This window comes from Perca fluviatilis, chromosome 13 (assembly GCF_010015445.1).
Source record: "Perca fluviatilis chromosome 13, GENO_Pfluv_1.0, whole genome shotgun sequence".
NCBI classification, from domain to species: Eukaryota; Metazoa; Chordata; class Actinopteri; order Perciformes; family Percidae; genus Perca; species Perca fluviatilis.
This window is the reverse complement of record NC_053124.1, coordinates 23578465-23606346: the sequence shown is the minus strand read 5'-3', so window position 1 is coordinate 23606346 and position 27882 is coordinate 23578465. Positions and strand designations below refer to the sequence as shown.

Sequence of the window (27882 nt, the reverse complement as noted above, 5' to 3'; positions counted from 1 at the left end):
TGAAACATTGATGTTGGCTTTTTGAAATTGAATAAAATCATGTCTTTAAGGTAAAATCTGAAAAGTAACGTATATATCTGTCAAATAAATATAGTGGAGTTTCCTTTTGAAATATATTTGAATAGTAGTATAAAGTACCTCAAATTTTACTTAAAGGTGGAGTCTGTCAAACTCGGCAAATATCTCTTCCCAGTCCGCTAGTTGTCCATTGTGTGTGCTGGAAAAAAAGAAATCTGGTGTTCATACACAGCCCTGGCTCTGTAAATTGGGAAACGAACAAAGTGGCTCGGACCGAGCCACACGACTCTATTCCGTTTGTGCTCCTTCATACGACCGGGCAGGGGAGGCCATGGAGGTATAAGAGAAAAGCAGTGGGAGCGAGAGGGATGGTACATCTGGCACATGCTAACGTTCGGAAGGAGCACTGATGGGAGGGATATATTTGTTTTGATTAGTTAGTTCAAATATCAACAATATTTCTCCAGAATCACAGACTCCAACTTTTTAAGTATTGAATAAATATATGCATTTCTATTTTTTTGGAATTCGGACAGTGCGTGACTTCAGAGGCATAAATTATTCCATCATCTCCAATTTGAGTCATCCAGAGTTCAGTGCTCTATAACAGCAGCAGAGATGGCAAAAGTATTCACTTCCCATACTCAAGTAGAAGTACAGATACTTGTATTAAAAAATACTCTGGTAAAAGTAGAAGTACTGATTTAACTTCTTTACTCAAGTAAAAGTAACAAAGTACAGGCTTGGAAATTTACTTAAAGTATAAAAGTAAAAGTAGCCATGCGAATGACAACCATTTTTTTTTTCTTATGCAAAGCTACCTGGACCACACACTTGTTACTAGAGTGCAAGCTGAGAAACTTCAGTGGACATGGAAAAAAGGCTCTTTATATGCCATTGCCTACATTTTAAATGGATGTCTGCCAATAGGCCTAAAACATCACATATATGAGACTGGGACTTAAGATTCTGAGTAGCAAGATATGAATTCAATTGTGATTCTGTGAGAATTCAAACATGAGTCCTCTAACTTACGTCTGAGAGGTTTGAGACATTAACGTTAACATTAGACCAAAATAAAGTCGATTTTGAGACAAGACCAAGTAACGTTAATGTAAACTTAAATGGTCTCGAAAACAAGAATGGCCTTGAGGAATGTTAACGTTACTACAGATATTGTGTCAGCTAGTATTAGATTATTAACGCTCGCTAACCTTAACGTAACTTGGGTTACTTAACTAAATGCTAGCGAACCAAGGCATCGTCATTGATGGCAGGAGAACAAATGTAACTGACCATTAACGTATATTTAACAAAGTTACTGAAACAAACAACAAATAGCGTTTGATAACAACAAAAAGATGCATTTACCTCTATGCACTTTTTTAAATTCGATGGTAAATTCTTGAAAGCCAGCAGTTTGTGGTGTTTCGGGTGGCACAATTTGCAGCACATTAGAACAACATATATTCCCATCCAATTAGATTGAATTCGGTATTGATTACGCGAAAATTGATAACGGTAACTCCACTGAAATTATTTGAAACTAAAGTAACGAGTCAATTTTGTAAAATGTAAGGAGTAGAAAGTACTGATATTTGTGTTAAAAATGTAAGGAGTAAAAGTAAAAAGTCGGCACAAAATAAATAGTAAAGTAAAAATATCTGAAAAATCTACTCGAGTACAGTAACGAAGTATTTGTACTTTGTTACTTCCCATCTCTGGACAGCAGTAGATAACAAACACTCCCTTGTCCCCAGAATAATCAGTGAAAGTGTAGAATGTACAATCTGACGTGAGAGGACAGCGTGATTTAAGATCCTGGGGAGGACGTATCTCTGAGAGGTTTTGCTTTGAGTAAATGCGGCTTGCAGCGCCTTCGTTCACTAAATCATGTTGAGTTGTTACTTCATTTTCGAAGTGTATGGTGTCGGGCATGTCATCGGAGGGGGACGGGACTACCTACGGTAGTTTTCACCCTCCTGCTGTTGTTATATGAAATGACAGCGCAGATGTTGTTGCTGTTGTTATTGTCTTGTTCCAATCATACTGAACTGTGTCAGAGTTGTTGTAATTGCTCAGTGGCCTGACGGAAGTCCCTAATTGGCTGTTTTCCTGGGCCTGCCAGCAGTTAGACTGAAATTATTTGTTTGGCCGATATTTGGCTGTCATCTTTTTAATCCCAGCCAACACCAATTTGTCCATCAGGGACATTGAATTCATTGCCTGTAATAGCATGTGCCCCTAACTCTTAAGTGTTTCGTTACGGACCATTAATGTCTGTCATTGTGTTTTGATCCGTGTTTGCGTTGATGCTTTTCTTGCAAATCTTCTGTTATGTTTTGAAGTTTATTCTCCCTCTCTTTAGACCATTCAAAAAAGCAGAATGTGCGTCCTTTGAAACCCGTTGCTCCGACCTTTAATCTGCAGCTGCAGCAGCAGCTTTCAGGTGTGATGAAAAGGGTCTTTGGCTCCCATTCCACATAAATGAGTCGTCTGTGTTTTTAGAACAAGTGGGCAGATTGCATGATGACAAACGGCCTATTTCAGTCAGTGACACCTCACAACTCACTGCTAGCTGTCGCTTCTGCGCCTGCACCAGTGGCTGATGAGACTAAAATAATGCCTGAGGCTGACGCCTTCTATCAAAAACTAAACTAAAAATAATCATTTCATGGAGAAAAAGGGCAAAGTAGTGCAATACAAGTTTAATATATAACAAGGAGTCTAAGCCCTCTGCTAATATATGACTTTGGTTCTTCATCTCCTGAAAACTCCAGTCTATAATATACATCGTCCACTGAAACAGTCACCCTACTTGGATAGGAATTAATTTTTGTTTTTGTTTTTAAGTTTTCTGCCTGAGATTTGAAATCGACTGCCAAGTAAAAGTTTTCTATGGATTTAGAGCTGTAAAACCAAGGCCCAGCTTTGTTTTCTTTTTCCTGCAACTCTGCAACTTTTTCTGCAATTTGTTTTATTCTGACAAAACACGAAGGCGATCAATTTTACTGAATAGATGCTTCTTTCTGGCTGAAAGTTAAACCTGCTGTTTCATTGCTCAGTTATCAATTATGGGTTACGATGGCTGAGAAGGTTCTACCTTTTGGGCTTTGAATGGTTAAAATTGCAAACTTCACTTTAGATTAAACATCCACAAAATCTATACAAACAGTGTACTATATTTATGTTTGTGAATTTGATGCATTTGCTATGTATAGTGTGTCTGCGATAAAGTCAAGCTGTTTCCCAATTCCATACTGCATACATGGTAGCATACGTGCTGTTTTTATATAAATACTGTATGTGTTGACACTGAAAAAGTACTCAAAGATGATAGCATGCAAACTAAATTCACTTGATTTTGTGATGTTGGTGGTCACTATTGTCTCATATTGCAATGAAATAGAGGAACTCACGACTTAAAAAACAAACCGTAGACAGTGATGAGACAGCTCCATAAATATCCCTGAAAGTGCATTGCAACTTGTAACACTAAAATGAGGCTTTACAGTAGCACAAGTGTCATAAAGCCAGCAAACTCATTACGTCAATCTTAAGTTTGCTAACATTAGCCTAAGTGTAGGGAAGTGAGCAGGTTTTTTATTGCTCATGAATTCAACTTTTTATTTGCAACAGGAAAAATACACACATTTGCTTTGCTGACAATGAAATACATTGAGTTCTTGTAGCCTATATTATCTGCAAAGACAGTATATTATATTGCAGGCTGTATGGTATTAGTATGTGGTTGAATTGAGACTCTCAATGGCGACTCATCCACCAATGTCTCATTATCTGCTGCCATCTAGTGGAATTGTAGCAGAATAGCATTCAGTGTGAGAGGACCTGATGTGATTCAACATGCTCACAGATGGAAATATCAGTAGACATAGTAACATGAAATCAAAACGCACTTAGAAATCACCTTGAATAAAAAATCCTTCAAAACATATTTGGGATACTATTAAACATGTTATATAGTGCTATTTTGAAAGCCAAATGTACTGAAAAGCATTTATATTTAGGCATTTATGCAGTAAAGTATAAGTAATTTGAGTTTAATGCAATTTTAGTACAATACTTCTGGATACATAAAAGGTTATTCTGCCCTTCATCCATAGCTCATTCAGTCATTTATTCTGCCTTTTTGCCGACACAGCTGTTTACTGCAACCTGAGCCAGAATGGCAGCGACCACCAGATGTGCCCGGATGATATGACGTCACAGCTGGAGGAAGAGGAGGAGTCTGTAGATGGTCCTGTGCTGCTGGACGATGACAGTCCGAGCTACCAGGACGTCAGCCCCCCTATATACCAGCGCCGCCCGCCGCCACACCGCTCTGTCTCGGAGTCTGAGCTGTCACGGGTAAGAGTTGGTCCGAGAGCACCATGCACAGGAACAGTGTTTGCATCAGTGTTAGTTCACTTCAGAGAGCATGGACGTCAGCTTCATGCCAGTGCAGTCCACCCTCATCACAAATAATATGACACCTTTTTGGATTTCCAGTGGAAACCGCTTGACTCTAAATAATTGTCAAAAAAATCTGTCGAAGGCCATGATATGTAAACATTTTAATTTAATATAGCAGCTTCCAGATTAATCTAATTTCAGTATTGTAAAAAAACAATAAATGATAATCAATTTTTTTCTTCAGATTATATAACATAATTATGTAGTCTGATTAAATCAGTATACGATGTGTTTTAGTAACCACTCCAAAGCAAGAATTAGACACCTGCGGTAATAAACCAAGGAATTTGAAATGGGATGTATGAACTATTTATTTTGGCCACTTGGGGGCAGCAGAACAAGCTGTAAAGCAACTGGGAAATATCTGTCTCTTTAGCTGCTAAATGCTCTGCTCTGTTTACCAGCACGTCTCTAACTTTGTCTGGATGTTGTTTGGTGCTATGTAGCATACAATTTGTTTATCAGTATTTTAATGGTAAGAAGGAACCAAAACGGTGAAATTGCTGGCTGTAAAACCAAAACAATTAGCTGAAAGATTTTAAATATCATCAAAATTCTAATTCGTTCAATACTTTGGTTTATGACCAAATACCTGCAAAACTAATCCTACCAATTTTGTACTTTGGTTTAGTGCTAACTAGCACCTGTTAGCATGCTAACGTGAAATTATGATAGTTAACATGGTAAACTGTTTACCTGCTAAATGTTGACATGTTGACGCTAGCATTTAGTTAAAAAAAACGCCATGCCTAACTTAAATACACTTAGATTAATCACACTCATAAAATGAAACCACTACAATGCAACCATGCCCTCAATATGAATTTCTCATCTAACACTATACACTTTACACCTGTACTAAATTGATTGTATTTGTGGTCAGATTACAGTCAAAAATGTCCTGCCACACACAAAACAAATCCACCACATAGAGAATAATATTCCTCTTATGTTCCTTCCTTCCTTATGTATCTACCTCTTCAGTACAAACAAATAATTTAACAGGGAATAAATGAGAAAAGATGAGCTGTGTTTCTGATAAAAACACATAAAACACACACACACACACACACACACACACACACACACACACACACACACACACACACACACACACACACACACACACACATTCTCTTTTATTTTGATAATCACCTGTCAGTCAAAGCAAGTGGAAGAACTTTGAGTCAAAGTCCTCTGTGAAAATCAATATAGCCAGGTCTCAGTTCAATTAGTGCAAACAAACGCATACCACACACACACACACACACACACACACACACACACACACACACACACACACACACATGAGTTGAAATGCTCTGTATTGTGCTTTAAGTTAATAGGTGGTGATTCTGCGGTGACAAAACAAACCCAACATCTGTTACATATTATCTGTGCTGTGTGTTTGTTTTTTCAGGTATCCACAAGTAATGTTATATCACTGCATATTTCTGTTTGTAGCACAATTGCAGTAGCCTCGTGAGACCGTCCTGATCTGGCGAGCTCCAGTTTTCCACTACCAGATCAGTCTGGCATCTTGAGATAGAGAAAATTTGGAGCCGTTCGTCAAACGACCGGGCCAATCAGTGTTGGTTTTGAGGCGGGTTTAGGTGGTGATAGACAGATGGTTTATCCGATCAGCTAACCAGTATTTTCCGGGACCGGGAACCTGAAAGGGTGCCTTTTATTTGTAAATTCTCGTTACACAAACGGCAAATATCCTTTACCGACATGTTGCTGGCTTGCTGAGCTAACGAGCTATGCTTTGCCTGCAGCAGCAGGGGCTTGTGGTTGTATTTTCATACGCTTCGTTGATCTGATTGGTTGATTTGGCCCGTCTATCACCAACACAGGTGATAGACAGATGGTTTATCCAATCAGCTAACCAGTATTTTCGCCCCTTCCCCAAAGTTCTCCAACGAAAAGTTCCCAGATGGATATGCCGAGCAAATGCGTAGCAATCCATCTGGTGGAGTCAGGTTAGAAGTAGAGATCTGGAGGAAGTACTTATAATAACTGAAATAACTTAACTGTGACTAAGCTTTACTTCTCAGCGTTGTTTGTATCTGGATTGAAGTTAAGAATATGTTTTTCTCTTTGGGGGGGAAATGCAATAGATCAAGTGTATAAAGACTATAATAACATAGAATGGCAATCTATTCTATCATGCAACACAGGCATGGGCCCGATATTATTTATTAATATCATATGATATTAATAAGGAGCTAGATGGGAAGTTTGCACCACTGGATTTCACTCTTAACAAAAAGTCACCGTGTAATAGTAGTTAGAGCATCTACAGCTTCAGAATCAGATTCATTGCCAAGCAAGTTTGCACTTGCAGGGAATCTTTCTTGGTGTATTAGGTGCATATGGTAAACAATAAACCTTTTAAAAGGGAATAAACAGTAAAGCAATAAAGTGATGTGATGTATTTCCAAGTGAAAAGGAATATGTGGGCTGGGTATAATTTTGAATTGACACCTGAAATCCTAATGCAAACCACCTCCTGTGATATTGCTTTACTAGCTACCTTATGTAAGGCTAAGGCTTCATGACCTGAAGATGTCAGAACTCTAGCAACGATTGGAATATATAAAATGTTCTTTGTGATGCATTGTATGATGACTCTGAATGAAGGCCACAAGCCAAAACTTGTTGGTTTCACAATAAAACACCTGCACCTTGCCAGTAACGTTGTACCAGAAAGCCCCACTTTCAATCAGGAACTATCTCATCAAACAAACAAAGATATTGAACAAATTTGATGGCAGCTTTCAGAACTTTCCTTGACCTTCTGGTTCTTGTAAGTACTGTTGACTAAGATGAAGGTACTCTTGTTACTATGTCAAGAATATGCTGAGGATTGTTTTGTTATTGGAAAATGAAAAACATGAAAGCTCATTTGTTTGGTTTTCATGTAGAGCAAGATGCCTCAATTAGCTCTGAATAAATCTGTAGACATTATTAATTCAGACCTTAGTACATACCTGTAGAAAAGCAAACTATAGGTAATTTCAGTTCATCACATCAGCAGTGTGCATTTTTAAATGTTAGATTAAAGCTGAATCTTGCACCCGGCTGGATTTAGAATTGAGCAAGGCTTAGCCACATATTACACATAACGCATTAAACAGCCATTTAGACTCGGTGGATGGCTGTAACAGCCATAGCGAATCATCTCATCTCAGTCGTAATCACTATCAAGCCCAAGGTGATTATATCTTGTTTGGTGTTAACACACCCTGCAATGCTTTATGGACCCTGCCGAATCCCAAGGTCGGGCACAGTGAAGGGGTCTTGTGCACTTTCTTTGATGTGCCTGAGTAAAGTTGCCAAACAGAGGCTCCTTATGAAGGCTTATTAATCTATCTATCGTAGCGTGTTATTCTCTGTCCGCCATCCACACCTCTCTGGACACACACATCCACACGCACACATAGACACATCTCATTTTCATTTTCATCCCCATTCCTGTATGTAACAGATTAATTAATGCAGGGGATTTTCATCTCCTGCCAGCTCTGGCCGAGAGAAATAGAGCGAGGCACGGAGAAAGGAAAGTGAGAGAGAGCATGCCAGAGCTGTTAATTAGCTGTGCAGTGGAGATCGGGCAGACGACACTGGGCTCCGTGTCTCAAACAGCCATTCACTCAGTCAACATGACACTAATGGCAGTGGCCCTCCTCCTCCTCTCGGCACTTTTCTGTCCAGTCAAACTCAAAAAGTGGTTGCAGTTTTTAGTTTAGACACTAGAGGGTAGTATGTAACAGTGAATGTTACTGGTGTAATGTCAGTAAGTTCAATAAATAAGGAAAGGTTCACATATTCTCTGGTATTCTCAAAAATTTATCAAATAAATCAGAATAATCACAATAAAATTTCTTCTATTAAATTCTAAATTCTATGCTTTATGAATTTTGCTCTGACCATACTGACAAGTCAGAGAAAAATTCATAATGCAGACAGTGCACGGTGATAATACCATATTCTAGCATTCATAAGCAGTATATAAACATTTAATATACCGGCATATAACACACCGTAATGTAATAATAAACTGATGTAAGGTCTTTTAGATGTAGTTGTCAACGAGTTTAACTGGATTCTGGTATACAAACAGCTGCTGAATATAACAATAAAATAAGATTGTCGTCATAGGAGAAGTAATAATTGTTGGAAAATACTGTACATAATGTCCTTATCAGATGATTTATACATTCTAATTTGATATGAACAATGTATTACATGCTTCTATACTGCTTATAAATGGGATTAAAGTTAAGGTTTACAGTGATACGCTTTATGGTTAAAGCTGAATAGTTAACATTTTGTGTTTTATGTTTATATTTTATCCCTTTATTACAAGTAGAAGTTCCCATTATCCTTCATTTCATTTTTTGATGCAGTCTTTTACGGCAATTTACTAGTCTGGAAACCTCCCCTCCCATCTTGTAATTTAGAATAAAACATGTTATTTGTATATAGTAATATTGCTTTAAAAAGTACATCAGGGAAGTTATGATAGTACATTAGGAGCCTCTAAATAAAAGTTCACTTTCTCACTTGAATAGGCAGCTCTAGAATCACTAAAGTGACTTTTTTTTATTTATTTTTTTAAGATTTAAGTACTAGACCTTATCATGCTCACCTCTCTGTCTCTAGAAATAAATCTGAAAAGTGATGTTTAAAATACTAGAATACTGCCTCATTACAGCTGTAGAAACGGAGCTAATTTTATGTCATATTATGTAGAAACTAAACTTGTCCCCTTTGCCTGATATACTTTCTGAGGTATATACTTTCTGACATCTCATGTTGTTGTTTTGTTCAAAACATGACGTGATTGGACAATGAATTGGGATTGCGTTGTTTTGAACTCATTCGTTTCATCCAACAAACAATATTTCTCCTAATGAAGTCTGCCAGACAGCTGTACTGGTTCTGAACATCATCAGCAGCTCTTGTGCTGTCAAAGAGCTATTTAATATTAGTTTTGCCCTTGTACGCATTTGTTCAATAAATGAACACTGCCCTCGTCTTTTGTCCGGGGAATTATCCAGGGTTGAGGTTCAGTTGTAGTTATCCCTGGGAAGTAAACAAAACTATAAAGTCTATTTGGGTCTTTGTTGCCACTTTAAAGCAACACTAGCCCTACAGGTTGTCTCATTGGAACTACAACTGGCGCTACCTGACGCAAGTTGTAGTTCCAATGAGACAACCTGTAAGGGGACCGTCCCCCTCCAGGTTGTCTCATTGGAACTACAGCTGCAGCTAAAAGTTACATAGTGTTGCTTTAATACAGAATACAGTAAATTGACAAAAAATGTCATGTGCTAATTGCTGCTGTAGTTAACATTTTAATTGAGTGTAAAGCCATTTGACCCTGGAATCAGCCTAAAAATCTTGGAGCCAAAATGAAGAAGGGTTGCAGTTCTCCTTAGAAACAACGACCACTGTATTCTTCACAACTGCCAAATTCACTCTCTCACTCGAATGGGGTTTGTTGCTGGAATGCTTTTCAGTGCTTTTAATTCCCAGCTCCTTTTTGTATTCCAATACTGTCTCCACAAAGGGGCCATGTGATTGCCTCTTGATTAATTTAGCCGAGTACATTCAGATTGGATCTTTAAATGCTTATCAGTGTTAACGCGATTACATGCTTCATTATGTAAGTAATAGTTTTCCACTGTGGTCATTAATGTGTGGATGTTTATTCCGGTCTCTGGTTCATGTTTGGGTTGTGCGTTTTTCCCCAACGGCTTTATTCCTCATCTTTAATTTCTGAGGTTGTCCTTGCTCTGTTGCTAAGATAACGTGAAGAATACTTGGCGCTCTACTGGGCTTTCAGTTATCAATTAAAGCAAGGACAGCAACACTACACACATGGCAATTGGATGGTTCGGTACGTGTGTATATATTGCATTCATGTACAGTATTTTTTTTATTTTTTCAGTTTCTGTGTGTGTGTGTGTGTGTGTGTGTGTGTGTGTGTGTGTGTGTGTGTGTGTGTGTGTGTGTGTGTGTGTGTGTGTGTGTGTGTGTGTGTGTGTGTGTGTGTGTGTGTGTGTGTGTGTGCCCGTTCCCAGATGTATCCCACTTAGAAATAAAACAGGCTTCTCCTCTCACCCCTGTGCTGTCACTCAAATCTCTAATTGGCCCGGAGTCTCTTGAACACAGCTCTTTGAGCATGATTGTACTCCTGTTTTCTTCTCCCTGCTGTTTTCTCTCCGCCCTTTGGCTCTGTTGGCTGGCTGGCAGGCAGAAAGGCACCGGCTTACCTATTGTACCCGGCCCCGGGACCACAGCTATGGGCTAAATCAGTGCAGAATGTAAAACACAGATGGCCATTGACTCACAAATGGGTTCATGGAAAATGAGCGAGTCTCCTATGTCAAATTCTGCCGTGCCCATTCTGGAGCACAATCTTTTTTTCTGCTCTCCCTCTTTATTCCTCTGCCTCATCTGTTAGTCCAGCCATCCTCCACACTCAGCATCCTCTCCTTACCATCCTGCTACTTCTACTCTCCCAAACATCCATTTTCTCGCATGCTTTCAACACACACACTCATCTCCCTCACTCATTCTCCATCTGGGCCTCCCTCTCTCTGTCCTGTCGCCTCAGGCCACTAGTCAGGGTTAATTAAGTTGAGATGTGTTTAATGGTTAATGTGCTTTTTTCCTGTGATACCATTCCCTCCCCTCCCTGCAGATTCATCTATCCACGCAGGTTGCCAAGCAATTGCATTAAGAGCGGTGGCCTCGCCTATCTGCCTACCTGCTTGCTTTGACTGTCTGTCACTTTGCCTATCTGCAGGGGGGTATATACCACATGCCAAAACCAGCATGTACATCTTCCCCAATTTCTCTTTCTGTCTGGGATGCTAGATATAGAGTGAGTGGGAAGGAGCTATGGAGAAACGTAGAGAAGGAGAGAGTGAGGTATTGCCATATAATAAGAAACAGGTGAGAGAGATGGAGATGGGAAAGATGAGAGCTACAGTATGTGGGGAGAGGAAGTAAGAAGAACAATGTGATAGATCTGACAGGGACTGAGCGAGATCGAATACAGGGAAGAGATGAGAGATGGTGGTGGTGGGTGGTGGGTGAGGAGCGGGAAGGCAAAGCAGAGGAAATGCTGGCAGTACCTGTTATTCTGCTCTTTTCTGGGCGGAGACGAGAAGGGCTTCCATTGCTATGCCACACCACACAGCAGCCAGAGAGCAGGCTGAAGTGAAGGGGTGTGGATGTGAAATTTTAATCGCCTCTTTCTGTTTGTAATTTTAGTAGCCCCTCAATCAAAATCAAAAGCATTGCCAGCACTTTCAAGAGTGATCTTTTGGCAGGCTACTGCGCTGCCTGCTGTTGAAGTATTTAAACTAGAATCTTGAAGCCAGAGTACAGTGCAATACAAATATGCATGCACATTACGTATGTGTATGTACTAATACATTTATTCTAATATGACATACAGTATATGAAATTGTGCAGTTGGATTAAAGCTTCACCCTCACAATGGTTACAATTGCATTATTAGAGTTTCACTACTAGGGGTGCAATACTTTCATTAGCTTGCCTGTGTATTGTTTGTATCTAAAGCTCTATTGGCATCTGCATAAGGACACAGTGTAGAAGGACACAATACACTTTTCTGTCAACGGCAAAAGGCAGCGATATATAGCGGCAGAAATCTGGTTTTGTTTATTATTTTTCTATTTCTCCCAAGTCTTTATTTACATAATTGTCGAAGTCAAAAACATTCTCTGGTTCTAGCTTCTTAAATGTGAGGTCTTGCTGATGTTCTCTGATGTCGTATCATTATGAACTGAACTTGGTTTTTGGACTGTTGGTCGGACAAAACAAGACACTTACAGTTGTCACTTCAGGCTCTGCGAAACTGTGATGCTTTTTTCACTATTTTCAGATTTTTATATAAATGACTAATCGAGAAAATAACGACAACAAAACAGAAATAAATCCCACCGAATAAGAGCAATCTACTAGATTTGGCAACCTCTGTATTAAGCATAGCTCTAGTCTTCTCTGATTTTCATGATGTTTTTATGTTGTATGTTTGTAGTTCTTTTGAATTAGTTTAAAAAAAAAAAAAAGATATGTGTTGGTGGTAAAGAGCAGTTAAAGTTAGCAATCTGTCAATAAAATCTGCTATAAATAATGCAGGTTTCAAAACATTCAGACTTTTTTTGAGAAGGAAAAAATAATTCAACATGCTTGTCAGGGTACAACACGGTTTGGGTAGAAAGACTGAAAGTAAACAAAAACAAGTATTTATAATTAAAGCTTCCCGTGGTACCTTAATGCTAGGCAAACACAACTGTTTGGATTACACCACTTTAGGGGTGCATGATATATTGACTAAATATTGTTATCGCGATATCACGTTGCGCAATATTATATTGAAAGTGTCGCAATAAGTGTGCAATGTATTTGTTCATTTTGTGGAGCGCTGCATCCCGTCCATTGGCTGTGTGGCTTAGTTGTGTTTGATTTAGAGCCTGCTTGAAACGCTGTAATGATCCTATTTTATTGGTCAGTTACCGTGCCACTTGCACATGTCAGCGCACGGGTCCACTACGTGACAAACCCTATGTAGTGTACCACGTGTGTGCATATTGGTGACAGTGTAAGTGAAGAAATAGATAGAGACAACAAAACGGAACGAATCAGAGCAGCGAAAGAAAAGCTGTGTCCTGTTGTCTTTATTTATTCATTTTATACTGTACAACCAGTAAAACATGGCCTGTTCTGTAGACATGGTCCTGATTTATTTATTCATGTTGTACCAGTCCAATATGACTGTCAGTTGAAATAAACATTGTGTTGTAAGAAAACGTGTTTTATTTGTTATGAATCTATTTTGTTGCGTTTTCCCGTAACTTTTGTAATTTTACATATGTTTAAAAATATCTAAATTAGTATCGATATCACAATATTCATAATTGATATTGCAATATCACATTTTGTTAATGTCGTGCAACCCTATAGCCCTTATTAACCTACCTAACCTTCTAGCAAAACAGATAATCCATATATACATCTTCCCTGACATTTGCGGGTCCATATCCTTTTTTTGTCCTTCTGAGTTGCCTTTCTTTTATTGTCAACATTTTGAGGACACTGCCTTCTTGTCATTGTTTTAACATAAAAGGTGAATAAATTGTGTAGTGTGATATCACACAACATACAAGATTGAGTTGTGTATCTTCTTTTTACTTTAAAAGTTATTGATCCTTGAGGGAAAATGTCACACAGCAGCCAGTAAATATTATATGACAAAATCAGTCAGGTGGAAGGTGTCACATGACTGCGCTATGAACCATCAGTGAACAGAATTGTATTAATCAGTTTCTGCAGTCCTGGCATCTCCTGCTCTGACTCAAATGTGAAGGTGGTAATCCACTACCAGTAGGGCTGGCTATCAATAAAAAATGACTATACCCGTACCAATACCAGCACTCTCAAAGTGAGAACGAGTACTTCATTTGTTACCTTTTTTTTCTACTTTATTCGATACCCATCGTGTGAATGAAAGCAAATCAACATGCTGAACTGCCAACACCACCAAATACACCGCTCTCGACCTTACCACACCACAGACTGTATGGGTTGTAACTGCTGCAGTAGTGGGCCAATCGCATGTCGCATAAAATCTAAGAACGCTTGTGGTGATTAGCTGCGAGCTAGTCTCGCATTGCCAGACCTTCCTCAACAGCGCTGCGGAAGAGGTTTGGCTTGCCCACACTACATTCTGGGATAGAAGAAAAATATGCTCTGGTATATTGGCATTTCTTTAAACCGATCACATTTGCCTAAGCGCCAGGACAGAGCCACTGTGCCGCTGCAAAATAGCATCGGGGAGGAACTTGTTCAGATTGTTCAGATTGGACACATAGTCTAGCTAGCTGTCTGGATTTAGCCTGCAGAGATCTGAGGAGCAGTTAACCGTAGTCCTCATAAATCTACCAGAGTTTAAAATTCTAACACAAAGAAAGCAGAAGGTAACGGACATCCGGCTGAAAAGAGGGACATCTGGCGGAATTTCCAATCGACACTCTAGCAACCCGGAAGTGGAAAGTCATGGATATAGACTAGCTGTGAGCACAACCATACAAATAATTTTTTTTCTAGATCTGGGTACACAAAGGAATGCAGGTATCATTTGACTGGAGAAGTTTCAGTATTTGTTACTGGGTTATTTCGGTCTATACCTTAAAGGTATCGAGTACCAATACCCAGTCCTAACCAACAGTGCCCCCAGGCTTTAAAGCAACACCAAAGCACTTTTCCTCTTTGGTCCCCCTACAGGTTGGAAGCGGGATTGTCGCATTTGCTCGGCATAGCCATCTGGGAACTTTACGTTGGAGAACTTTTGGGAAGGGGCGAAAATACTGGTTAGCTGATTGGATAAACTATCTGTCTATCACCACCTATGTTGGTGATAGATGGGCCAAATCAACCAATCAGATCAAACTCTTGCCGAAACCAGTCGGGAGAAGATCAAAAACATCTTTTCCTCTGAGAAAAGCCTCCAGTGCCGTTTTTTGCTCTTCTTTCAATGAAGGAATACTTTCTATTCGGAAAATACATTCGGAAAACTTGCGCGATAGCTACGCTCATCTCATCCGCGGAAGCTGCCATATTGTTTAGACTAAGAGTCGCTTCTCGTTGCGTCACACCTAAACCCACCTCAAAACCAACGCTGATTGGTCGGTCATTTGGCGAACAGCTCCAAATTTTCTCTATCTCAAGATGCCAGACTGATTTGCAAGTAGAAAACTGGGGCTCACGAGATCAGGACGGTCTCACGAGGCTACAGATCCCCTACCCAATCTGGCAAACTTGCATTGTGCGGATTTAGCCGATAAAGGGCCGCAAAGTGAATGCAGAAGTGCCGTTCATACTGTTTTACGAGTTGATGAACCACTGAAACGATTTGGGAAACATTATTTTAAGGTACAAAATAATTTTTATGTTGCTTTAATAATACATATTCATACATAAGGGATCTCTTAACAAGAACAATGGAGCCACAGTTCAGCAAGCTTGTAAAAAGATGGAACTTATACAACTGTTTCAGTACTTGTCAAAGTGTGTTGTTACTTAAATAGAAATATAAGCAGTATAACCGATTATGAAATGCATAACATTTTTTTTTTTTTGTCTCAGCCAGGATATGTGAAGCTGTCCAAGCCAGTGGCCTTGTGGACCCAACAGGACGTGTGCAAATGGCTGAAAAAACACTGTCCCAATCAGCACCAGATCTACAGCGACTCCTTCAAACAGCACGACATCACAGGTACCATTTCGCACTTGCACTGACCTGTACAGTTTTTGTCATGGATCATGGTTGCCAGTTATTGGCATTTGTTTTGTAGCTGTTGCTAGGTATTTAGTGATTGATGCTTGCATTTACAGTGTTGGAAATTACCTGACAATCCAAACCACATTCACGACATTGCTATAGAATTATCGGCAATTTGGAACAGTCAAAACCAAAGCGAAACAATGCTTTACAAATCAAGTTTGCAATGAGAACTTGGAGCAGCACCGCTCATCTCTGTCTTAGAACTCTGCTGTATTTGTCATTTCTCATCTTGATGAAGCCAGATCTCATCCATAACATCCCAGGTGCGCTCTGCACCCACTGTCTGCCACCTGCAGCACTGCCACCCGGCCTACCCGTCTGTCCATCCCTTCCTTCCCACTGTCAGCTTTACCACTGACAACAGTTGCCACGTCAATCATTTCCCTAATGAGGCTCCTCAAGGTCACCCCGGCGCAAACGACACTCTGCTCCGCATAGTAACAGACGACCGTTAATTGCCATGCACTCTTCCTCTCAGAGCACGACTGATCACATTAATATGTTTATTTGTTGCTTTCGAGCACCTCCTTGACTCAGTGAATGCTCGATGGGATAAAGCGCTCGGCAGTCATGATGACTCACGGTCCCATTTTACCCTTTGAAGCAATTTGACTTTTATATGCATGGAGGGGTTTGAGATTTAGCATCCTCTGTTTAATGGTCTGAAAATATGAATCTTGCTGCTTCTCAGTTCAAGTTGCACATATACATCAGCAGCACGGAGGTCCAGGAGATAACCCACAGTTCATTGCATGCTGCTACATTTTCAATCCATCTTCAAGCGGAAGCATTTTGGAAGATTTCTTTTTCTTTTTATTAAAGGTACAGTAGAAGCACTGCTGCAATGACTTATGATTTGTGACACACGTGTTGTAGTTTATTAATTTGGGTCCCGAACGAGCCTAATGCATTTAGTTATAGAATGTAAATAAATGATATTTTCTTGTATTAGTCTTACAGTGATTAAAACATTAGAACTTAGCCTCCTAATGGTGTATTAACCTAATGACGTGTGTTATTAAGATGTAATGATTTTTACAGGAGAAGAAAGAGTTAACCAAATATGCATGTGCATGCAGTAAACACACACACACACACACACACACACACACACACACACACACACACACACACACACACACACACACACACACACACACACACACTTTCCTACTAGCACAATTAGGAAATAATGACATGCGCACAACCTGCTAGTAATTCAGTTTGTCTTCACATCGAGCATTAATTAACAGAACCCAATTAAAACAGGCCAAGCCACACCAATTGGGCTCACAAGGCAATTTGCATCCCAATCAATCTTTGAAATATTATGCAGATATTTTTTTTTCTGTTCCTACACCCTATTAGAATAAACAAGAGGGGAACAAATGATGAATGGAATATTGTTGTGGAAAACAATCATGCGTAGACAAACAAACAGTGAGTATGAATACATTTATAAGGGCATGCAGTAGTGCATCTGAGAATATCTATTTGTTCAGTGTGCTTGTCATACACTAGCTATAACCCTTGAAAATTAGGAATGTGTTTGTTTGTGTATCTGCATGGATTGACTTGTAGAACATTGGATTCTCCAGACCATAGCGTCTCTTTACTGTATTTTCTGTCCAATCCATCGACAGAATACTCAACCCTCTTTTCAGCTGCCAGCGGTACTCAAATCTCACTTGTCTTGGCAAAGTAGTCATCCCTTCATAAAGTACCAAATCAACAAACGGTCTCAATACCAGATCAAAATTTAAACAGGCATTTGAGTCCTCCTTCCTTTGACATAAAACAGGGGCGAGGGAAATGCATTTTACTGCGTATTGGGGCTGGTTCAAAATTGTAACGTTGAATGACTTCAGTATGCAGCAGCTGCCTCCCTGCTAGGATCCTGTAACCTCAGCCAAGGAAATCAATGTTTCCCATCCTCCCTCCAGCCTATACTGCCAAGAAACCCTTTCCCTCCCTCAATCTTCACCTCCCACCCCCAACAGAGATGGCGGTGAATTTGACTTTAACACCCAGCTGTCATTAAAAATGCATTGAAGCATATTAAGGCATAATTGGATATTAGTCCCTAATCCGTTGTAATTGCAGGGACGAAGCTCTTTTGGTGGGAGAGTAGCATGGCATAAAAAATGTGTTAAACACACAATTTACGATACCTTAGATGTAATCAGCGCATAAGGTGGGATGACATAGGTAATCAAAAGCAAGAGAGTGGAAGAGGGGAAAAAGGGTGAGTCACTATTAAGTTATATGTTTTGTCAGAGAAGACCATTACATCATATTGTGGAAATTCAGAGTCTCTCTCTAACACAACTTTAAATATTCTAATATGAAATAATTAGTAAATAAATAGCTGCTCTTTGCAACTCGAAATAGCCCACAAACCTGGATAGATTAGATTATTATTTTTACACAGATGTATAAAAAGCCCCCCACTCCTTCTACATAGAAGCAGGACACCCAGACTAAAGAGACACAAAACACAATTTTGGATTCTGTAGCTTCGTTAAAAACAGAGTGCAGTGTGAATTAGGAATACTACTACTTATCCATCGGCTAGAATGTTTTTCCTCACAGAGGAACACTCTGTAATGAATAAATAAATAAATAAATAACCAGCCTCATAATACCCCTGATGTATGGTGTTATAAGGCCCGACTCTGAATAATTAATAGCCTGTAATATTAGTGCTTTAATGAAGGGCGGCCTGTATCCAGCAGCTGACACTATACCACTTCAGTTCTTCTAAAGGATTGTGTTCAAGCCCCTCTGGTTGGCGGATCCATCTTCCCTCCACTTTGAAAATAACAGCAGCCTGTTTAGCTCTGGCCGTGATCTACTCGTCCACTGGAAGTTCTCTCACTGGGTACAAAATGTATATTGATGAGCTGCAGAAAAGGATGAAAGGTGGCAAACGCTATTTTAAAAAACCAGGACGAGGGCACCCAGCAACACAGGCCTAAACAGCACTTGAGTAATGAGACAATGAATTCTGCAGGCGCCACAGACTGCTGTCATAAAAGTGCTGCTGTGTAATAGAGGAACAGATAAATAGTGAACGAGTCCAAGGGACTAGCATGGCTGCATATCTACTCAAGAGACACAAAACAGCTCGACTGGTGGCCATTGTTTTGTGTAATTTCTGAAAGGGAAATTTGAACAGCTCGCTGCTGAGCTGTTTGGGGGACAATTTGATCAGCAGACGGAAGGAATCGTGGTTAATGATGCCATAGGCACGGTGATTATATAGCAATGTGTATTATAAAATGAATTACTGCTATGCCAATTGCATGTTTTGAAAATGTCGTCCTTGCATTTCCATATGGAGAGTTTGGAAATTATTCTTCAGAGACTGTGAATGACGTGCAATAGAGCCGTTTTCTAAACCAAGTGTAGTTAGACTCATTATACTGTACACACTCTTAGTTTCGCTGCTATACTGATCATGTTGATGATGAACAAAGATTCTACAGTCTGCAGAGTAAAAAAGAATTGCTGGTGCAACACAGATGTCTTCTTACTTTTATAGTTTATTTTTTATTTTTTAAGGTGCATAACCGTGACTAACGTTTCGATGTAAGGTTACATCTTCATCAGAGTCCTTGAAGTCCTTAAAAAAAACTACCTATAAAGTAAGAAGACCTCTGTGTTGCACACACTGTTTTGTCCTGCCCTGGTTGCACTGGATTGTTGTGGATTGCAGAAGTGCAGAGAACCCTCTCTTTTTCACTTTATTCTACAGTCTGCCTTTGTAATCGTAAAAAGAAAGAAAGAAAACTGAAAAAGAGAAAAATTGCCTCCTGATATTCAAGTCATTACAGCCAATGCCCCCAGTGAGCCTGCTGTAATGACCATAGCAACAAAAAAGAGATTCACTGTAATCTTCTTCTCACACTGGTCTGGGTACGTCCCACTAGCTTTTCACTAGTATCAGTGGTGGGCTGTGCATATCACACCTGGGCCTTTAGTACTATCCTACAGCAATTAAACCACCTTTGAATAACCTCACCATGACAGTAGGGCATTATCTTGTGGAATAAAGTGATTTAACACAAGGCTCAACACCTAGAGGGTTTCAATACACTATTGTAGAGACATGAAGACTGAGCCCATCACTTTTACGCAGTATGGCAGGGTGCTGCATCACATACAGTATAGTCCAAATTAACGTAATTACCAAAGAAACAAAAACAAACCCACAACAACCAGTCACATTTACTCATATTACGACCAAAAACACACACAAAAAAACACAAATAACACAATAATAATTAGGAATCAACAGGCTTCCCTACTAATTCCAGCCAAGCTGCTGGAGCTCAACACATACCACCACACACATGCATGGGGCTTCTGACACTGCTCAAACCTTTAACACGCCTGTCAAAGAATACGCCCAACAGGGCAAACTTGAAATGTGATTGGCTAAAGAATATCACAATCGACAACGTCATCCGTATTTGCTTGTACAGCAGAGGGATTAACTCGAGAAAGACCTCCGAGTCGATTAACTCGAGAAAGACCTCCGAGTCGATTTTTCTCCCGGAGACAGCACAAGGGGGAAATTTGATTGGATAAAAGCTCAAATTTATGAGATGCACTGGAAGCAGCACCGAGGGGAGAGAGTAGCAATGAAATTACGGTCATAGACGCGTGGGAACGGACTTTGTGAAATACATCTGACAATCTTTTGGCCAGCAGAGAAGGCCTTGCTGGCCCTGACGGCCCAGCTCTGACCAGTGTGATTCAGCAGTTTGCTCCCCAGCTAATAAGGCTAAGACCAGGCAGTGCCTCACTGTAGACCTGCCATGTGGGAGGTTTTGGTGCCATTGCTGCTTGTTACCCAACAGGAAGTGTAAATTAGGCTTGGTGTATCTTTCAAAGCATACAGTATGGCTACCTGCCCGACAATTATCTGTATCCAAATCTCTAGCTGTATGTGTTTTATTATAAGCTTATAGATAGGCTGAGATATGGCGACACTGGTACTGTTTTCACCTTGTGAGTCTGTGTGTGTCTCATCATGGCAAAATGTGGTCCTAATATAGCGGGAACTACCACAGAGGCGGTTTTGAGTACTTTGGCCAGGTGTTTATATGTACTCCGTGCAAGATGCAGTCACATAACTTTACAGGTGTGTAGTTGAGATCAAAAGGAAGGCTGAGTTCGAAGATGGGTGTGGTTACAAACTGCAGATGTGGAGTTTTAATGATTGGCATTTTGCAGGCAGGGAGGGTCTAACAAAATATACTGGCTTTTTGGAGCTTGACCCATTCTCTTTTGATTTTAATCATTGTCTTTTGATCTGTCTTTTTCAAGTCCTTCAATTAAAGTGCAATACTTCATTGCTGGAGGGTCCCTTTCACAAGGATATGTTAACAGGCATCATGATATGGCTAATGTATGCAACATCATAAATAGTCTGACTGAAATGAATTGTGTTCCACTGTTGTATATTACATAAGACTAACATCTTCATATGTGTACAAAGAATAACTTTAATACCATTTGTTTTAGTTTTTCTTACAACTTGCTTAGAAATATATAAGACAAGGCAACTGTATTTGTATAGCAGCTTTCCAATTCTGAGGCAAGTGCCTTACGTAAGGCCAAGAAAGGCATTTCAAAAGCATTTAAAAACACAATAAAAAGGAATAAAACAATAAAATTGGATATAGATTTTTTTTTTTTTTTAATTCAAAATATTACCCCCAATTTCATTAAAGGAAATATAAGCGCAGTAGAGAAATCCATCAATCAAAGGATTTTATATTGATATTGAATGCTCTCCCAGCCATACTTACTTCACTAGTGAGGGCCATGTTATGTTAAGTTATTGAGTCACCAGCAAGTCTGTGGCACACAACAAGTGTGCGTACAGGATGTTAAGCCTCTGAAATCACAGCTTGCAGTCCTAACATAATGACCACAGAAATTCAGGGTGGTCAGTTTAACTCAGGGCAGCTAGTTAGCTCCACAGTCAACCTTACAGTAAATTCACTAATCTACACAGACTCCACAGTCCCAGTGAGTTGTCTGCAGGTTGTTAGCTGTCGCTAACCAACTGAGGTGCAGTATAATGCTCCACCAATTGAAATAGATCAGTAGCGGTGATATCCTCATGAGGCTTCTGCTGCTGTGACAACTGGAGGACTGAGGTGCCTTATTATCTGTGTGTGTGTGTGTGTGTGTGTGTGTTTGTGTGTCTCTGTCTTCCTCTCTGACTGGCTGGACTATAGTTTCATTACTAATGCTGAACCCTGCTGTCTGTAGGATCATAACTGGCCTCCTCTACAGCCAGGAATAGCATTAGGATTGGATCACAGGTGCTCAGTGGCTCAGTAGCCTTTTAGCTGCAGGGCTACAAGCAACTCTGTTACTGAGGCAATCAGTCACCATTTACATAAAGGACTACAAGCTGCTCCATAGTGAATACCAGTGAAGAGTCTGCCAATGACTGCCACAGTCTGTTTTGCTGTCATCAGCTTGTTGAATCCAAAGCTGTTAAATCCAAAGTTGTTATCCCACTTTTATTCTTGAGGGGGATCCTATGGCATGAGGCAGCAGGAAGTATAAGTATATACTTACTAGCCAGCGCTCAACACTCACGCCACTTGTTATTCTGTTCTTGATGGAGTGTAGTGCAGGTTTGGAGTGCAGTTCGCCAGATGCAGCTCAGTGACATTCATCCCCAGAGGACACACATATGGGCACACAGCTGCGTGGGAGATTTGAGAAATAAGTGTGACTCGTTTGGAAGATTTACCTGAGGAGAAGTGGTCGTAGAATTCATTCTTGAAACGTATCAACGGCTTCAAGCACAGCTGCTAAAACATGTTGAAAGAGGGGGTTTAAAAAAGAGGGTTAGGCTGAAGAGTGTGATTTTTTAAAGGAAAAAAAAAGGGGGGTTCTCTTGTATTAGTGTGATTTTTGGAAAAAAAAGGGGGGTTTTTTCCCATTACTTGTGGCCGGCCCACACACAGCCATAATTAGTGTAGAATTTCAAAATCAAGTGCAGGGTTAGTATCTGTTTCTGTATATGTGACCCAGTATATATTTCCCAGTTTGCGCATACTTTTATATCTGATGGGTCTGTATGTGCGTTTTGTGTGTGTGTTTGTTTCTACAGATGTACTTTAAGCTCCCATTCATCAAAGCCCGGGTTGACTGTGCCAGGCTATAGTTGTAGATTAATCTGCTTCAGCACTGCTGCTCAGACACCACTCATTAATCTAACTCCCAGGGACAATGTGTTTGTGAGTTTCTGTAAAGTATGTGTGTATACATGTGTGCACATATTTGGCTTGGTTGTAAAAAGACATTCAGTAGCCAACAATACAGCTGATAGTATTTTTAAGCAGTGTTACAATATAGTTTGTGTCTAATAAAATACAGATTTCTTAGATGTGAATCATTGAGCAATGTGCTATAGGTAACCACCAGAATCAAGGAAATAGGTTGAGGAGAGACATAATTATTATTTATACTTTATTAATCCCACAAGGGGAAATTACAATGTTTTTCACTCTGTTGTTATTACACACAGGCCTGAATTACACACACATGCTCAGTACCTATACATGCACTAATAGAGAAATGTCAGAGTGAGGGGGCTGCCCATGGAAAGGCGCACCGAGCGGTTGGGGGTTCGGTGCCTTGAGGTGAACTGGCACCTCTTCAGCCACCAGTCCACCACCATACTTTGGTCCGTATGGGGACTTGAACCTCGACCCTCCGGTTCCTAACCCAACTCCCTACTGACTCAGCTACTGCCACCCCCAACAAGAGGTTCAGTAATAGCAGCAAGTTAGCTCCCTGTGAGTTTGGCTCCACTCACCCTCTTATGTGTATGTAGATTAGTTTGTTTTTATGCACATTTTCAATTTAAGAGAAGATGTGATAAAAACTGATGGAAACAAGCTAATACAAGCTGACATTGCATGCATCTAATTCTGCCACTTAGAGTTACAGGCTGCCACTCCACCAGAAAGCCAGCAAAATAAATAATAAAAAGAGCCCTTTTTATCACCACAGCCTCATCAAAAACACAACATATACATTAATCAGAAGCGATAATTAATTAATTTAAAAAACACAAATGTAATCATAGCAACAATGAAATGCCATAATATATTAGAGCTACTAGTGTTCAGTTAAGTACTGTAGAGTACAATAGATTAGAATAAAGGTTTGATGTGCCCACAGGGCCAATGTAAGTACAGATGGCAGTCAATAATAAATACTAAAGGGGGGGGGGGGGGCACACCTTGATGCAAACACAGCTGGTAAAAGGCCAAATACCACTTATTCAACATGCCACATCTGGTAAACCTCTGCCCTGATGGAAGAAAATTTAACAAGGGAATTTAAGAGGGTACTCTGAGTCCAGTAAGATGAACTGAGTTTTAGAGGCAAAGCTCATTTAAATTGACACCAGTGACTTTGTGACACACATTCATAATTATCCCCAGAAGGTTTTTGCTTTTCAGACTAAAATCACTAAACCAACGGATCATGTTAGAACTGACCCAATAAGATAATTGTCAATCCTTAAACTTATAAGCTTCCTTAAACATTGTTGTTTTGCCTTTTTTTTTTTAATAAATAAAATCAGTTGGGTCCCTTTTAATGATGGTAGGAGCAAGGGAATTATGTAATCTTGTCACATACAGTACAGTATTTGAACATGGGTTGCACATTTTATTTTGCCCAAATCTAAAAGATTTGCTCAAAACTTGCACAGCATTGGAAAAAGTGGGAGAGAAGACAAGAGACGAGATTCTGTCAGGTGTCGGAGAGGAGAGAGAAATTTGAATCCAATCAATTCTGTCGTAAATAAAAGAAAAAAGGAAAGAAGCTGCAATGACAAGACCAGAGAGTAAGTGGATGGAGTTAAAAAAAAAAAAAATAAAAAAAAAAGTCAAGTGCACATTGCAGTGATTTAACACATGTTTATAGAGGCCTGCCTTAACTTCCCTGCTGTTAAGCGAGGAGTGTGCAACAGTGTCACAGTGTGAGTGTGTGGAATATATGTTTTCGGTCAAGAGTTAGTGATTTTCTGCCATGTCTTGTTTTTGCCATCATCTACTTGTGTTGACCCGCAAAATGACCTGAGGCCCGCGCTCTATCATCGCGCTGTAATCTTGCACAACTAACCATGCGGCAAGCTGACATATTTTGTTTCTAAAGCCCAGTTGTGGTCTTTTAGTCATTTGTGATGCTTTTTATAGCTGATTCGCTAATTGTCTGTCACTTCCAGACATTTAACTTTTCTTCAAGTATCTCTCCCTCTCTTACCTCATTAATTTCCTCTTGACCAATTTCCTCTTCCTCCTCCTTCTCCTCCTCCTCATTGCCATGCTACACTGCTCAGTGTATTAATTGTGGTTTGAAAAATTCCCAGCTGATGCTTGGTGGGATTGTCGAAGCCAATGGCTCAGAGCTGCAGGGCAAGAAAGTGAAAGCTTGGACTCCTTTCAGAAGCTGTTCCACCCTGCTGATACTGCCTTGCCGACTGGAAGGAGCGTTGTGTTGGCACCCACCGCCCGGAACTGGCAGTTTGTTTGCTGTCTTTGGCGAGCTTCTTATATTCCAGTCATCCGCTGTACTCTACCAGCCCACATTAATACACTTCTTGTTTTAAGCTTTTAGTGAAATCAGGTCTGACGTATTAAAATGTCCACAGGAAAAGACATTTGGTGAATAAAATATTCATGCTAAATTCTTTTAATGACCAATTCTAAGTCTTAACTGGAACTAGGTTTCATTAACCCTATAGTATATATCCTTTACGTTCCACTTCCAGGATTGCTCCTTCTCATCTGGCTCCCGGATGTACATTGCTAAAGCATGACATTTGGCGTGTCTCTAACGCCGGTTGTCCCTCCCCTTCTGCTATCTCTGCTATTTATTTTGCAAGTGCCCCGTGGCTGCAACCAGGGCTTAGCGCCACCCAGGATGGTTGCTATTGGTGTAAAGAAATGCAAACGAGCCAGAGCATTTTTTCCCCTATACCAGAATAGATAAGCATTATTAGCCAGACCATACTCCAGAGTGGACACAGCGCTGTGGAGATCTGGCAATGTGAGACTAGTGAACTTTAGAGATGCTGGTAGGTGGATTTTGTCAGCCTTGGACAGAACCAAGCTGTTTCCTTCTGTTTACAGTCTTTATGCTAAGCTAGGCTAACTAGCTGCTAGATTTATTTATATTTAATTTGCTTCATATTAAACAGAGTGGTATTTCTCTTCAAAAATTAACTATTGGAAAGAAAGCAAATAAGTGCAATTTCTCCTTTTAAATACAGTGATTTTTAAGAGGTGCACGGTAGTGTGACTTTTTGTCAAACAAAAGGTATAAAGTGTATATCATAGCCCATATAAGATATAAAACAGGAAATATTTCCTTAATTGGTGTAATAACAATCTGTTATGGTTATATTTGTACTTTGTATTTTGTCAACTTAATGTGCAAGCTCAGGTTATTTCAAAGTGAAGGGTTATTATCACTTCAGTGCTCTTACATATGTGGTTTTATTGAGGTCCGAAGTAAAAAGAAAGGTTGATTTTGCCAATTTCAGCGAAACAGAAGTTTTAAAGGAAACACTGTTTCAATATCAACATGTAAATGCTTCAATAAATAATCCCAAAACCGTTTTTGTTTTCTGTAATACCAAAGATTAGCAAAGATGCAGTGTACTGTGAACCATCTGTGTATGTCCTCGCCAGAAAGCTGTGTTCTATCTCTTGTATCTGCCGTTATTTAAGATAGACATTACTGAAGCAGAGAAAAAGTGAACCTCTGTTGCCATGCCAATCTATCTTTGGTTACAGGATGAGGTGCCAAGTGATGGTTGGTCAATATTTATAGACTCATAACAGATTGTGCACGTCGGTTTTTCTTTGTCAATTTGTACGTCCCCCTCTTCACCCCAACTTTTCAACCTTTGATTTATCAGTCTTTCAACCTCACTAATCTTTTTATTTTCTATCTCCGCATTTAGTATGCTCCTATCACTTCTGAGTCTTTATGACTCTACTTTGCTCCCCAGTGTTCATGTAATGGGTATTATCAGCGCCATTTTACATTGAAGCATCTTAACTGTGTTTGACATTTTACCCCCTTCTGGCTGTAGCACTGAGCAAAGTGCTGCTTTTGTAAAGGCGGGAGAAAATTGGCCTAACACAGTCAAAGTTATACTGCTAACACTTAAGGGTACTTAGTTTCCCCAACTCCCTATTGTGATGTGGTAGCAAAGTGGTAGCGTGGGGCTCGGCATGCTCTAACCATCTACAGTAGATCGTCCAAACAACTTAAGAGACATGAAATTATAGTCTCTTCTCTCTGCCTTTTTTATTTTTTTTTTAAAAGGGTCACTGAATAATAGCAAGAACACCAATTTAAAATGGTAAATGTTGCATCAGAAATGAATGAAGCTTTATATTTGATCTCACCATAAATATAAATAGAGCTGCTGAAAAGAGGAGAGATAAAATGAGGGAGAAAAAGAATGTGTGGCTATCAGGAGTAGCCTTTCCCTTCAGCTGTCAACCAATCGGAGCCAGTTTCTAGCCCAGGGAGTCATCAGGGCAAAGGAACAAAGGGAGCTGTCAGGGGGTCCAACCTAACGCCTATACTTACCCTGAATTATCATCCTATCTGCTTACCATCCCACATGTTACAAAGGCACTCGTAACAAGCGTTAATAATTACGCCATACTCGACTCGGTTTTACTAGCAGCCCAAATCCCCCTCTTCGACACTGATTGGGTGATTAAATTATGGATTTTATACAAGGATTTGCAATTAAGAAAGGATATGTGAGGGATTCTTGCCAAGTATTGATATATATGTAAAGCGTGCTGCGTTTATAAGAATGGGCTTCACATTGAGTTGTGCTGGGCTTAAGACTAATTGACATTCTCATAATAGGAAATGATTCTTAAAAACAATTAGTTTCTATGCAAGTAACATGTTGCAAGCCCTCT

The 27882-nt window shown here is 39.8% G+C and overlaps 1 protein-coding gene across 3 annotated transcripts in view; it reads left to right on the top strand.

Moving 5' to 3' along the window:
• The window catches only part of samd12 (sterile alpha motif domain containing 12), a 107593-nt gene that overhangs the window by 17230 nt on the left and 62481 nt on the right, over positions 1-27882 (top strand). For all 3 annotated transcript variants that reach the window (XR_005641320.1, XR_005641321.1, XM_039821094.1), the window contains exons 2-3: positions 4181-4386; positions 15682-15811. Coding sequence is in view for 1 of the 3 variants with exons in the window: in XM_039821094.1 (XP_039677028.1) it covers positions 4181-4386; positions 15682-15811 (336 nt within the window). In the remaining 2 variants the exon portion in view is untranslated. The remainder of the gene's footprint in view (positions 1-4180; positions 4387-15681; positions 15812-27882) is intronic.